The 16308-nt window shown below is 38.4% G+C and overlaps 1 protein-coding gene across 1 annotated transcript in view; it reads right to left on the bottom strand.

The window, feature by feature from the left end:
- Positions 1-6718, bottom strand: part of SYTL5 (synaptotagmin like 5) — a gene marked incomplete at both ends in the record, with an annotated part of 54412 nt that extends 47694 nt beyond the window's left edge. Inside the window, one exon of the mRNA XM_080363333.1 lies at positions 6600-6718. Coding sequence (XP_080219459.1) covers positions 6600-6718 — 119 coding nt within the window. The remainder of the gene's footprint in view (positions 1-6599) is intronic.
- Between the last annotated feature and the right edge of the window lie 9590 nt (positions 6719-16308).

Raw genomic sequence — 16308 nt, 5'->3', positions numbered from 1 at the left:
CATGCAGCTGGACTGCTTACTGCTACTCTTGTTCCCCACAATACAGGAACCAGCTGTATTATAAACATCCAATTTCCTTTCCCATTCTAACATTTGAGCTCTCCTTAATTTTAAAGGAATCTAATTAACCATGCAGTTAGATATTTTTAATCTCAAATATTAAACAAGAATTAATCTTTATCAATCCAGTCCTAGTAATATGACAGAGAAAATAAACTCAGCAGAGGGCAATTTAATGAGCTGTTGGAGAAAAATAATGTTATTACACACTAAAGTTTTTAAACCATGTATTACAACAGCTGTTTGATAGAAGATAGCTATTAAAGATAAATTTGTTACTGCCCAAGGATAGCAGAGTATTCAGCCATTCCCCTAAATGTGAATTTATATTAAGGTCCCTCTAGTGTCTGAAAAAATACATTAAGTGCATTGGAGAAAAGTTGTGTTGTAACTAGTATTGCAGGTGACATTGAATGACTTAATCTAAGCCTTTCCAAATAAGGCCTAAAAGACTCACATTATAAAATATTAAGAAGACTTAGCCTACAGTAAATCTGATGAATGACTCAGATCCTAGATTAAGTCCCTATAACAAGTAAATGTGAAAACCCGATGCCTTGAAAAGATGAGGAAAAAATGCAGGCAGTTAGGACGGCGTTCCTACAAAACCCAAACCAAGAGCAGCAAGCAATTGTAGATCTCCACACTGTTGCTCACTGCCTGCAAGAGGCACAAAACAGGTCCTAAAAGAGTCTGACTCTTGCCCACTGATGCTGAAAGTCATGACATGGTCAAAGGGACACATTCCCTCACAAATGCATCCTTCAGAGATGGAATATTCCCAAACCTTTGTAATCCTGAAAAGATGACAAAGCCATGAGAGGCCTTACAGATCAATTTTTTCTTAATAGTGTGCTTTACCCAAGAGAACGTTTATTCCCCAAATACAGAAAAGTAGAATAGTTGTACTGCTGAAGGACGCAAGACAGTCACTGCTCAAACCATTTAGTTAAATGAATACCACCATTTCTTCTAACTCTGTAAGCACAATCCACTTGCTTTGATTCAAATAACTTTTTAAAAAAAATACCAAACTGTGTTGTATTTTGGTTTTATTGTTTGTATTGGTTGTGGGTTTTGTTGTTGTCATGTCTTGTTTGTGGTTTTGTGTTGTTTCGGGTTTGTTTGGGGGTTTTGGTTTTTTTGGTTGTTTGGTTGGTTGTGTTTGGTTTTTTTTTTTTGGGGGGGGGGGGGTGTTTTCTTTCCTTGGGAGGCAGTGGGTGGTTGTTTTTGTTTGTGCAGTGGGGGGCTGGGATGTGTGTGTGTTTTTTTTCTCCCCAGTAGGATTTTAGAAAACTGCTTTTTATTTTGAAAAATTTTTCTACCTCACCTCCTTTCTCTTTTTTTTTTTTTTTTAACCTGCCAAATACACGATTCTTTGGTTTAACTTTCAAATGTCTCCTGCACTTTCCTTCTCCCCATTTCAAAAAACTTTTTTCATGTTAAGAGAGGACATAAAAGCAGCAGAATCCAGGTATTTCTAACTTCATTTTGCCATTCTAAAGTTCCAGACTTCAAAGAATCATAAAAAATTACCGTAGAAAAAAATCTGCGCTCAACCATCTATAATTAAAGACTTCAGCAGGAAAGTTTAAATGTGTGGGATTGCTCCAGTATTGCACCTGTTTTTAAGAAGGTTGTTTCCTGCACAGATGAGTTCCCACATCCTCCCTCTCAAGCTGTGCACCTCTAACTCAGATGCATTTTTTTTCTGTGCAGGAAATGGTATCAACACACTTCTGGAGGCTGAGGGAGAAAGGAAAATCCCTCCCCAAACTGATTCCCAGTACCTTCTTCAAATTCAACCAGATTCCCTTCACTGTCTGACACAATAAGTGGAAGGTAACAGTAAATAATGTTGACAATTCACAAAAAGATGGGTTATTGCATTGTAAAATCTAGCTAGTTGAGTACCTGAAGTATTTTTTTAGGCTCTTATTTTATAAGCACAGATTTTCACATTTTTCCTATGTAGCAGATCTGTATGATAAAAAATGTCATAAGAACATCAGAGTATGGAGGTATACTGATGACAATGAAAGGAAATAGAAAAAGGCAAAGAAAGAATTTGCAAAAGAAAACTGGTGTAATGAACAGCAGAATGGAGTCCAGTGAACAGAAGGAGGTATGGGAACTTAAATGATATTGGATACTATAATGATGACAAACTTCCATAGCTGAACCTTTTTCTGAGTAACTCCTTCATCCTCTCAACTAAAAACTAAGATTAAAAAAAAAATGCAAATTTCTTGTCTGTTTCTTAGTAGTCTTTGATAAAATAAATTGCACCCAGAGTATGAAAATTAATCATCGGAAATTCTTTCACCAGCAGAGGATCTTCATTCTCAACACTGGAAATCAAAACAGGTACCTCTACTCTTAGACTACTGACAACAGTAAAGTAACTACATTTGATAGAAAAGTCTCTGGTTCATAGAATAACAAAGTGTTAAATTCATTTGACAAATGGGATAGCTGCAAGACAAGCCACCTCCTAACTTCCCATACATGTATGGATGAGCAATATGCTTTAATATAAGGACCCTTTCCTTCAAATATTTATATGCAGCTTTGCCAAAACAGACCATGTGCTATATGCTATGCTATCTAGCAATAGTTTTGTGCTTATAAACAAGTCAAATGTATACTCAGCAGATAGTCAATTCCCATTCACATTACTCGCACTTATTTTTTTTCCTAAAGTATTTGCCTGTAGTTACCACATGGTGGTATCCACACTAACAGTTTATCCTATATTGTAATGAAGTTAATACCCTAAATTGCTTCTGTGGATCTCTTCAGACTGATAAGGAAAGGCCATTTTAGTTAACTGAAAAGACAGGAATGCTGACTTTCCTTTTCAGCACAGATCTGGGGCTGGTGCAATTCTTACACAGCTTCTGGTAACCTAAATGCTGAGGGAATGATTCAAGTAAAAACCCAATAAAGCCTTATCCTTGGAAGAAACTGGCATGTTCCTTCTTTGTTTTCCCAGTTCAGTAATTATTGCACTGGTAACTCCTCTTCTAAAAGCATGTATTCACAGCTAAAAGCAAGTATTCACAGCTTTACTTCATAAAGAATGAGAAAAAACTTTGTCTTTTAAATGCTGTCTAGGAAAACAGTCAAGGTAAGAAAGCAATGTACATTAGCAGTGTGCCACGCAAGTTTGCCCTATGGTAGCATAATAATATTGAGATGAAGAGCTAGCTCCAAATGCAAAATGCTATGACCACCAGACCCAGTTCTGCGTAACACCACAGCTGGAGAAGATGCACTGGGGCTGCTGTCAGAACATAAATAAACCAACAACAGTAAAATGAAACACACCTGGTACATCATACATACCCCTTTCAGCAAATTGTTGTTTCAATTAGGTATTGGTTTAATGACTTAGGACACCACACATTAAATGCGACATGGGTTTGCATAGAAAGGTTCCCCAAAGAACAAAATTATTTAAAAATAGTACAAGAATGGGGAAGTAGGAAAAACATACATGTTTCAGTCCAAAACATACAGTTCAGAATGTCTTGACTGATTCTATGACTATCTGGATGCAAGTTTCTCCCAGCAACTCACATGTTAAAAAAACCCAAACAAAACACAACAAAAAAGCCCCAAAACAACAACAACAACAACCAACCAAAAAACACCCCCACACCAAACTACTTTGTCACCATCAGAATGGTCAAGTTGACTATTTTTTAGCTCTACACTACTTAAGGATTTCACCCAAATGATCTTCACATTTGAACACAATCATGATGGTAATTCAACCGACATCAAAAGCATCATAAAGCAACATTTAGAACACTGTAGGTTATTTACACAAGTAATCTACTAACAGCTTTAAATCAACAGTCAAAGACAATTTCAAGTCACACAAGAGACACACTTAAAGTTAAGCACATAAACCTTAATATTTGTTAAGCAGGTTGCTTATTTGTATTGTCAAAACTAGACCACAGAAAGAGTACATGCTACCTTCTGTGTTTATCTTGCTTTTATGTGAATTATTTGTACATCAAATAAAAATATAAAAACAGCCACCTGCACTCCGGAACACAAATATCAGCAGTGACAGTGAAAATAACTCTTAACAATTTCATTATTAGGAGCGCCTCCTGCACTTAACTATTGCTTTCATGTGGAATAGAAAGACATTTTCAAGTTACAATGGCTTTTGAAGACTAATAGGAACAGAAAAAAAACAATTATCAAGGTAGATCCAGAAAGAGTGGAACAGACTAATAAAAGCTCTTCAGTACAATGTACAAGTAAGCATCTTGCCAGAACGAAAAGTGCCTTGAAAATAAATACAAAGGGATTTGTTCTTCTGCAAAGTCTCTCAATAAATTATATCACAGATTGCACCAAATGGAATTCCAATGACAAGAAATGTTCTTCTGAGTTATACTTATCAACCATAATTAAAGATATCCTTGCCAAGCTGTATTCAGAAAGAAAAGTTATGAAGCCTCCTAGGAAGAAGTTACCCACCCAGTTCTTCATACTTTGTATGTCTTGGAAGTCTTTTATAGGCTACATTCCACCATTATCAGGCATAGTATGGTCTAGTGACAACTCTCCAAATACACTCTGAATCTGAAAACAATTGGTTCATATACAGGTGTTAGAAGTATGCATAAGCACCACACTGCATCGTACTTATCCGAATTAGCATTTTATTTCAGATTAACTTCATTTTCAGCCTTTTCTTAGGGTGCTCTTTCAATTTTTGCCAATGCCACCTGTTGCTTTACTGAACCATATCCCCCAGAGGTGCTTTGGGTTCTCAAACTCAGTAGGTTTGGCAGAGTGACTGCCAGTGCTGCCAAATAAAAAGGCAGAACATTAGGGGGTTTAAGACATCATTAAAAACCAACAACAACAACCACCACCAAAAAAAACCAACAACAAACCATATCAAACCCTCAGGAGTTTCAGCTTTCCACTTCAGACTGAGAAATGACAGCAGTAGAAAATAAAGCTTTCTAGGGGTTTGGAAAACAGCTGATCTGATACAGTGCTGCACTTCATATTGATGCCTTTGATTGCTGACTACTGGCACGTCACACATTTCCAAGGCCAACACCTTAGAAAACTGAAATACTCTGAAATGCTTATACTACTACGAAATAGAGCACAATGCCTGGGACAAACAGTGCTCCATCTGTTTTCTTGTGTTCTGTTTTCTACTTCATCTGAAAAATCATGAAGGAGATGAAATTATTAATTTGCCCACACTACCATAAAAAAACACCTTTCCTTCCAGCAGAAGCAGCAATCAGTTTTAGCCCACTCCATTTAGATGAGCCACTACATTTCTCCAGTTAAATGGGCCCCAATAGGAGCATTGCGCTTAGGCTCGGTTCTCTCAAGGTAGAAAGACTTCCAAAACTGGTGGCTAACTCTGCATGGATTTCCAAATAATCACTTTATACAAAAGAAGCCCCAGCAAGTGCTGAATGTACATCTCTGCAGTGCACAATGTCTGAAAAGCTTTTTAGCAAAACAAAGGGAAGAACAATGCAGCCTGGCCTTGGAATATGCAGACAGAAACCAGCAAAGGCTGGAAATCTTCCCTTTGTCATCCATTATACTCAGCAGCCTTGCCAACACCTAGTGCTGTATACATCCACACTAAGCCTGTTTCTCAGAACCAGCTCTATATAAAAGTTTAAAAGGGCAGTGGGGAGAAGCGAGAGGAAGCAGCAACAGCGTACTGGAAAAGTATATGAACCTTTGCAGAATCAATACTCCACTGAACTAACTGAATTTGAGTCACCTAAAAGAGCTGACTCTCAGCCTGCCTCCACACATTGTTCTCTGAACTTTGATTTTTACTGCTTTTTTTTTTTTTCCTCTCAGAAAACAATATGTGGACTCTATTAATACCCTGAGGCTTTACGTCTTCCATCAATGTCTTTTGAGATCCATACCCAAGAGTTTCAATTTTATTTATTTATTAGTAAATCTAAGCCTCTTGAATAATGAAGTGTCCCTCCTTCTCCCTATTCTGTAAGTACTGTAGAGAGAAAAAGGTCACTATCTCACATTTGTCCCATATTTTATGGGCTTCTGTACACAGGCAGATACCTATTTTCTCTCCCTGTAACACCTTCCAAAGTTCCTCTCCCACAGTCAGCTCTGAAGGCACAAAGCATACAGCTCCTCTCAGAGGAAGAAAGTTTGAGAGCCTTATTAAAGCCTTCCATTCCTAAGGGGAAAATTCAGCCAAACCAGGCAAAATCTTCAGACTCTGAAATTTAAAAACTATGGCTGTGTATTTTTGTACTTGTTATCTTTTTACTTTTTTTTTTTTGCCTTGAAGCAATAGACACAATCTTCTGTTTACAGAGGGCCACACTAGCAAGCAATTATCTTTTTAATACATTTTACTTTGACTCATAATTAACTGTGCCACCTACCAACACCCATCCCTCTTCTGAGGCATCCAGAAAATCTTCACTGGCTACCACAAAAATAACTATGCTACGGACTGTATTTTTTAAAACAATAATAAAAAGGGTTACCTTATCCTTTTATCGTCAACTTTTTTCAGATACTCGTCTCTCTTCAATACTCCCAATATGGTTTCCCTTTCATGTTCCAACAAAAATGACAAATTGATGATCTCCAAGTGCTTCGTCATGATTCTTCAATAGCCACTGTTTCAATGACTGCTTTGCCCAATCAATTCTTCCAATGATTTATTTGCACAAATCCAAAGGCACGTTTGTGTCAGAGAAGCAAGATCCACACAGTCAAGAGGTATGTTGAAAAATGCTCCTTTAAGTTAACCAAGTGTCAAGATTGTATTGCTTTTCCTTCTAACTATGCAAGAAATAAAGGTTTCTTCTTGGTTTCTTCCTCAAGAAAGCCAGTCATTTTCCTGGTTGGCGAATACCCGTGTCCTGGACGACGCTCACCGGCACACCGCAGGCCTCCAGACTGCCTTCACAAGCAGCTGCAGAATCAGCTTCCTGGCATAATTGTTTTTTGGAGCCACAAAATAGCTGGGTATATTCATTTCAAAGTACCTGAAAGTCAAAACAAAGGAGTGTAAGTGATTTTGACATTACCATTGTAGTCTGATTTGAGAAAGGCTTAATCTAGTAATGGTTGGAAAGCCACCAAAAAACGCCATGCAGACTATCAGGGGCTACTTATACATCATGTCTTCTATGTTGTTGTTTATTTACTCACTAGTGTTTTATTATCATGCTCCTATGAGGGCTCTGCAATTTTCCTCCTACTGCAATACATTTAAATGACTATGTTCACTATGTAAGACTTCCAGCCTAACAGTAATAAGCGTGGGGGCAGGAGAGGAGGAATGATTCAACTCATTTCCCTGAGATTACTTTAAGGGAAAAGTACAAATTAACAATTGGAAGCGCTTCAGAGGACAGCAGTAAAGGTAAGACTCACCTCCAAACAGGTATACACCTGCATCTCAGCAAGTCATCAATTACACTCACTTCACAGTCAATTTAGATAAATAGGAAATTTCAAGGAGGGATTTATCTACTGACTGCAGACATTTAATTTAGGATGACTGTTCTAGACATGCTCATTCCCCTCCGATAAAGACAGCAAGGACTTAGAGTGACTTATTAAAATATAGCCACATAGAAGTAAGACAAATTTCAGTGTGTTGGGTGCTCTTTTTTTTTTTTGGTTCCCTAGCTTTCAACAGTTTGGAAATATTTGACAAAGATAAACAGCAGAGAGAATTGAAGGAGTATTGTTCAAAGTCTAAGACAACTATGGGTATAAGACAAGATACCCTTCTGTTTCTCTTCCTAACAAACCCTGAAGAAGCAAATACTGTTGCAAATGGCATCAAATGAAATTCTTGTGTTGCTTTTCACCAACTACTTCAAAATACAAGTTTTGAAATATGCCATTCCCCCAGTTATCTGAATATCAGTAAAGGATACAAATGTCACAATTTAACATCAATGGTGATTTTTTCTCATATTAGTCTTACATAAGCATGGGATTTTTTTCTGATACTTTGTAACCTATTTCAACTAATCTTTAAAACTTTCAAATTAATAAAAAGGAATAAAGTATACACAACTGGCATATAAGTATTTATATCTATTTTTTTCTTCCCCCACCCTCAAATAAAACAGTAATATACATCTTACTGTTTCTGCAAATACAGATTCAACTATCAGTGTCACATCAGGTAAGAAAGAAAGGTCATATACAAACTGAAGGTATACAATAAGCCAATGCAAGGCAGAAACAGAAGTCAGGGTTACCAATTATCAGCTTGCTACCACTGAAAATTGAGAAACAAACCACAGACTAGTACTTCTGACTAGATTTTTATCTTAAACATATAAAAGCCCAATAATAAAAACAAAAAAAAATTTGCTTTGATTTTCTGCATTTATTTTAGTAGGAAGAACAAAAACCAAAAACACTGGACCATTTTGTTTACTCTTAAATTATTGAAAATGCTGTTTTTATTAATACCATAAAGCCAAGTTAATTGTAAGCAAAAGGAAGAAATCCAACATGTGAATCATACTTTGCTACTATCAAGAAAGCTTGCTTCTTTCCTGAACTGCCTCACAAAATGCCTGGTGAAAACTACTTTCATCCCACCTGGATCCTAACATCAGTGGGCAAAGGAGAACGGGGCATCGGCATAAAACTCCCAGAGCCAAGCTCAGCGGTCAGAGAATACTCTCAGTTGTTTGGCTGGTCAAGGTGCTCCGAATTTCTGTTCACAAGTTTTCCCTGCAGCGGTAGTGTAGATGACACACAACATTACTCTGACAGGCAGCTATTATTTTTAACTGAGAAAAAAAGCAAAGTTTTATTGAAAAATGGAAAACCAAGAGGCTAAGGGGAAAGAACGAGCAATACAATTATAAATTTAGGACAACAAAAGTGTTGAAAAGGGTCTCTGAGAGCACCATCCTTGTCTTGATGATGCACTATAGTTAACTAGGATTCTTGCAGAAAAACAGTGCAGTGGTACAACAAGCAAGCTAACAAGAGCACTCTACCTTGTAAGACGTATTCTAGTATTGAGAATTCTGGGAAGAGAAAAAAAACACTTCAAAAGATTAACTTGACATCTGGCCATATTTTCTGAGCTTTTTTCTTTTAACTCTAAAGAGGTTATTATTCCTATCAGACATGTTAAATTCACAAAAATTCTGTTTGGCTAAACATATCACCCACCCTTGAATGTCTCGGAAGATTTTTCTCTCAATACAAGGAGGCACATATGAAATCCAAATTTACTAAGGTGACATACCATAATTGGGAATCCAATTATTTCACTTGCCACCAGGAGCATCAGGTCAAGTATGTAGACTCCTGAGCACAACTGAGCATTAATTAAGGATAATGAGATCACAAAATGTCATATTCAATGGACTTGAAATTTAAGAGAGTGCTACACCTCTCCTCTGCCAGATGTAAACCAGCTGAAAGATCATCCCATTAAGTTTCTTACAGCTTTCACCAGTGAGGAAATTCTAAACCACAGAATATGCACCATTGGCAGCAGAGGCAACACGTGCAGGTAGAAAGCAGGTAGGATCTAAATCCCACATGACTGGGGATCCTTCTGAGCCACAGATCAACAGGCAGTCACAGCAACCCCTGCCTGTGCTCAGGAACAGGTGGGAAAGAGTTTGGCTTTAGGGGCCAGCATCAGAGGTGGCAGTAAGAGATTTGAAGGCACGGAGAGTGGAAGCACACAAAAAGAGGTTAACGAAGGAGAAAATGGAAGAATTATTCTTACTTCCCACAGGCACAACCTGACATTGCAACTGATCTCTGAGTTATCATTTCTTTCTATGCCAGATGAGACTGGTTTAAAAACACCAGAGCAACAAAATTCTGGTACCTCATGCTGACAGCTGACCTTTTAGGTGAACTATGTGAACCTTGAATAGAAATTATCAAAACCTTCTTTGTAAAGACAACACAAACTACATTAGAGCTTTCAATATAGAGAATAAAACAGAGTATTATGATGTTTACCGACCAGACAGACCCACATTACATGAATGTTACCCATATTAAATGAAAGATGCTTGTAGTAAAACAACTTCTTTACAGAAAGACTATAATCAGCTGAAGTTTTATTTTATTCACAATGGGGTTTTTTGCTTTCTTTCTCTTTTTTACTGAACGTCTCTGAGAATAGGTCCTTCAGTCCCATTTATAATAAAAATATTGTGGGTTTTAACTGTGGGATCTGGCAATTGTAAGAAAATACAATTTTACCTGCTTATGTGTTCAACCAACTCTATGCAGGTTAAAAAAAAAAAATCTTATGAGTTAGCAAAAATATTATCCTGAAGAGCTGGCATGGCAGCCTGTTTAATGATCTCATGCTCAGTATTAGCCAGATGCAAAAGCCACCAATGAGAGTCTTATAAACCAGCATACTCCAATTTCCCGTTTCGCTTTGATGGAGGAACCCAGTCTCCAGTACAACACCGAGCTCGTTGGCAATACAGCTTTTGTGTTCAGGGCTGCAGGAACATATCTGATGCTGAAATAGGACAGTTTTTCTGTTTGCCAGCTATCCAACATACGCGTACCAACCAGCTAATTGAGATTCAGACACTCATAGAATCATAGAATGCTGTGAGTCGGAAGGGATCCACAAGGATCGAGTCCAACTCCTGTCCCTGCATGTGACAGCCCCACAGTTCACACCATGCGTCTGAAGGTGTTGTCCAGTCTCTTCTTGAACACTGTCAGGCTTGGGGCCGTGACACCTCCCTGGGGAGCCTGTTCCAGTGCTCCATCACCCTCTGGGGGAAGATCCTTTTCCTCATGTCCAACCTGAACCTCCCCTGTCAGACACTCCTCACCTTCCAGATTTTCTTCTGTGCTATAAAATTGCTACTCTACTGAAAAATAGTAGATTTACTAACTAGACACTGCCTAGTTGCTGAAGCTTCAGCAAATATCTCAAGAGATTGTATTTCTTCAGACAGTATTCCTCCCTAATACATTGCACTCGTGACCTCTGACTAGGTGATATTCTCTGCCCCAACGCAGCTGCAGTACTAGCAGCAGTTAACTTTGCTTAAGCCAGGTTTCCCCAGTTCTTAGATAAGATTACTCTTGCAAGGCTGTCTTTTAGGACTAAAGATAACATGGGTATCTTTACCCTACATGAAGCAGATTTAGTGAAAAATTCCATGTCCCTGCATCCTACTTCACTCCTGCCTGATTAGCCAAATTCTGTGTTGAAACTCTGACAACACTGCCTTTGTTCTGCCATGTGCTGGTACAAGAGGAACCCAAACATCCCCCACCCTCACAGTAGGGCACCATCTGGTTTAGCTCCCATAACTTTTGTGCTAAGTGGCGGGCATTTCTGTTGTACACATAGCTGTTAAACAAAAGGAACAGTGATAACAAAACACACTGGAACATTTGCTCTATGTAAAAGGAGACTAATATGTAACGAGATACTGTTTTTAACAGACTACCACTTAAGACTTCCCTGCTTTAGAGAACAGATGATTAGAGACCAGGCTTCACATTAAGATTTAATAGGAAAATCTGTGCTTCTCCGTTCCTGCACTACTCTCTGCTCTCTCTTTACATAGTCCAGGATAAATCAGCTGACAAAAGTTGAATTATGAACCAGTTTAGGGTTTAAAAACAAAAGAAGACAGACAGCTTTTAGAAAGTAACAATGATCCTTTTAACAGCCTTTTGATGTTTTATTAAGCAGCCCTGTGGCTGGTTAGGAAATTTAGTTGTTTTCATCCTAAACTGAGTGAGGATTTCGCAAACCAGAGCATTTGAAGAACATTAAAATGCAGATTAGGACACAAGGAAAAATGCAAAGCCCCCTAATAGGATGGGGTTAGTACTAATTTACATTCAGTCTGTTGACAGCATTTATTTCTTAAAACAGATCTAACACTGGAATTGCAAAGGAACTAGGTTAAGGAGAAGGAATGACTACTGTCATTGCCACATGTGTCCTCCTGAACTCAGCAAATCAACAGCTTCAGCTGCGCTTCAGAACACTTTCCCATCATCTCTCCCCCATCTCTTCAGGAAGGAGAAGAGTCATCCTGCCCCCAGGAGACAGAGCTGAAAGGAAGAGAGAGGAATTATCCTCTTTTCTTCAATGGCGTTATTATCAAATTGCTTGATGCAAGAAATTACTCCCACTGCCAAGCCATTATGTTTACTTAGCCAGAAGCCAATATGTGGAAAGATTTAGTGACTCAGCAACAGAGGCGGCATTTTTCATGTGCACTACTGTGCCATGGGAACCTCAGCATCACCTCAAGTTCCTGGAGTGCCAGAGCCTTCAGCTACTGCTGGTAGAAAAATCTTTGCCTACAGAGAAATGCTGTCTGCACTACCATTTTTACTAACACAGTTATATCTGGGACAGGCACAAACAGTATTTTCATGCTGGTAAAGATACTCTTACCAACAGTGGCCAAATGCAGCATGGTGGTGTGGACTGTAACTGACTTTTACCACATGAGAAACTGAGATTTGTTGTCTCTCAAAAAGGCACCAACCACTGCCCAAACCAAAGCTGCATAAGGCACAAAAGCAGTGTTTAAAACTCAGCAGGAGTGGGACCGATGGCACTGCTGCCTCTGGCACATGCATCAGGAGGCCACAGTTCCCACCTTCCAGCTCAGCCCTGGCACTATGTATTCATTTGCATTCATATTCACAAATTTAACAGGCTGAATATGGATCCAGTGCACCCAGCTTTGGCACTCAAATTAAGAGAGACATGTTTCATAAATGCAGTGCCTAAAACACACCAGTGCTATGTGTCCCAAGTTCAGTCATGTAGGAGTCCGAAAGAAAATTCAAAACTAAGATAAGCATTACTAGGTAGCCACCAAAAGATGCTCCATGTTGTCATTTATCTTTTCTGAGGCCCACAGCTGTATGTACAAGCCTATGATTGTAGAAGGGAGGGAAGGACTGGCACCATCACACCTAACAAAATTGCAGACAGACAGACAAAGGTTCCTGCCATGTAAAGAATCCTTAAAAATATGAAGTTTACCATGTTTAAAGTGTAATGGCCAACTCATCTCTCATCCTGGTTTAACTAAAGCATACCACTTGCAGAATGCCATACACAGGAGCAAGAAAAACCAGCTTCACTTCTCAATGATGTGTTTGCAGAGTGCACACACCCATGTAAGCAAACTAAGTGCCAGCAGGAAATGCTTGTTACACAACATCAATACATTTACAAGCTAAGGAAAAGCAACTCAAGAAACTGAAGTCAAGTGGCAAGAAAATAAAACCAACCTGAATTTGTTGAAAGTGATTTTGCTTAATGGCACTTAGATTAGATTGGCTGAGAGCTCTAGCCAGTATAACAAATCAAGTAGTAAACCAACAGATTATTTGCCTAAAAAACAAACTTCAAAGATCTTTAGATATAAGAGCTGGAACATTATGAATTGAAAAGTTACATATTACTGAGATAAAGGCTGAAACTCTATTTTTTTGTCTCTAATCCTCTGTAAGTCATGTAGTATGTTTGACTTCATAGTAGTAAGAAACTCAGATTCACTAAACAAAAAAAAAAATGGATTTAGAAGCAGTTAATTTTTTAGGTCAGCCACAATTCCAGGTTGCTGGTGATGTCTTGGCAAAGCTGTCAAATACCTACAGGACTGCAGATCTCTCTCTAACCACAGTCAATGCCTTTGAGCTACATCTAGTTTTTAACACTGGTGTAATAACATTTCAAAACCAAAATTGTGTTTAAAGACTAAAGCAATAATGTTAAAGCTCATTAAGTCTACAAACTATTCCACTTTACTCTGTAAGAAGGAAGTAAATTAATATGCCTGACTTCTTAATAAGAGGCTAAGACAAAGCTCAGTGCTGCCAGCCTCAGCGTTCATCACACCATTCTCCTACTACAGGTCTCCCTCTACTTGTTTTACAGCCTTCATACAAATTTTCAAGTAACATGAAAAAACATTTTTTTTTTAAATAGAAATGATGTTTTCTGTTGCCTTGCTGTAGAACTTTAGGGTTATCCAGCTCCTCAAACAGTCAGGTCACATACTGCATGCAATCGGGAACGCCAGTAAAAGCTCCCTATGGAGCACGATGCTTTGTTGCTGCCCCAACAACCTTGTGCTACTTTTTGAGTGTGCTATGCTGGGACAAAGGGAGGGGAGCAAGTGCAAAACAGACCAGAAGTAGAGAGTACACCAGACGGCGTTCACTTGTGAACACAAGCCCACGCTCTCCAGACATCCTACAAAACAATTAAATGAGAGAATTTAACTCCATAGGTGATGCTTTGGAATAAAAAACTTCTAATAATCTTCTCTATATTGCACTAGTGTACTTACAAGCAAGGAGAGGAAAGAATGACACAACAGGGTGGCAACCTTTTTCTTTTGTTTTGCTCATCATTGAGTAAACACGGTTCACTTACCTGGCTGAGCATTTAACCAGAAGAAAACATACCTCCCAGGGCAAGAATGGAAATAAAATTCAGTGCATCTGCTTGCAAAATTAAACAAACCAAACAGAACTGCACAGAACATTTGTGCAATGTTAAGTCATTCACAAAAATATGACTTAAGGCTTGAGTCATCTCAATTTTACTGCTTAGTCACAGCGTATATGAAGGCAGTATTGATTCAGCACTGAACTTCCCTTAATATGTTTAAGTTATTCCATGTGTCTCTATACTTTCTGTGATAAAATTGAAAGGGGTGAACCAAGGTTTAGAGCAGATTTACACACAGTTGCAAAACGAGTTCTAATATGCATCTTACAGGCATTTTGTTTTATAGCTGGACAAATTATAAATTTAGCTAAGACTCACAGTTATTAAATTTAACAAGTTGAAGAAAGTTTATCAACTGTTTACTTGTAGAGAATTTCTAACGGCCTTTCCCCACATTAAAATAGGCATCACCTGTGGGAGAGAGAAATCACTTCTTGATATTGAGTTCTCTTGGAAATATAAACCAAATACAATGTTGGCAAGTTTCCTAACCCTTCTTTCTGACCATTCACATTTCTTACAGTACACCCCTACAACTATGAACCACAGTGAGTTTAGGAGAAGTTAAACTGATAGATATTATGTTATGACATGATTATATTCGATACCAAGATGCATGGGAGAGGAATGAAGTACCATACCCAGGACACCTGAAAGCCATTATCGTTTCCATCACTGGTCAGCAGCTGCTGCTCTGGGATCTAGTCATGACCTATCTCCATCCTCTTTAAATTCTCTCTCTTCTATCCAATGGGACTTGGGCCTGCTCTGGGCAGCAACTACCATGTGTAACTGTGTGCAAGATCTGTACTGCAGCACTATTACAGGAAGCTTCATCTAACATGATATAGGAAATATGTGGTAAAACAAGAGGATTATATTCATCATGTTTCTTTTAGATAGAGCAAACAATTGACTGAAATATCAGTAGGTTTTCTTGACTTTTTTCCCCAACGGAACTTTCTCATCATGAAAACACCAACAGGTAGGTTCCACCGAAATGGATGAGGATTCTTCAGAAATTTAAATTGAAATTTGTTTGTAAGTCTTCAAGTTCAAATGTTCTCACTAATTTGCCAAATTAAGAGCACATGCCTTGACTTTATCAAACATTTCATTTTGCAGAAAGATTCACTACTATCAATCTGTGGTTTGGTCTGCTTGACATAATTTTGTCACTGACTTTGCTTTCTTCATGAGTGAAGAAAAATGAAATTATCTCTGAGCTTTACAAGAGAACTGCAGGAAGATTGCTGAGGAACTACAGTGTGGCTGCAGAGTCAGAGAGAACTAGCACTTAGAAGAGCGGCCATTTGGAGAAGCATCCAGCAAGCCAGTGAAACCCCTTCTGGGTTTGCGGAGCCCCAGACCTCAGGTGCAAATGCTTTGAATAAGGAAAAGTTCATGTAGGTGTAAGAGGAGAGAAATCCAGCCCTCCATTACTTTAGACTTCTAGATGCTAAGTGCTTATTTGCCTTTCTGCAGTAAGAGTACGGTGTAGCAGCATTCATTACCCACTACACCTGATAATATCTTTCTACTTCATTAAGCAAAGCAACTTTTTAATGAAAATATATGTTTGTTTTCACGCACACCATAGTTATATAATCATTCATTATATGGCTTATCTCTATAGAGCTGTGAAAAATCTTTAGGAGATTCATCTGCCCAAGGCAAGGGGGCACTGATGGATGTTGAACTAGACGATCTTT

Source organism: Nesoenas mayeri (assembly GCF_963082525.1).
Source record: "Nesoenas mayeri genome assembly, chromosome: 1".
NCBI lineage: Eukaryota > Metazoa > Chordata > Aves > Columbiformes > Columbidae > Nesoenas > Nesoenas mayeri.
This window is presented reverse-complemented; position numbering and strand designations above follow the sequence as displayed.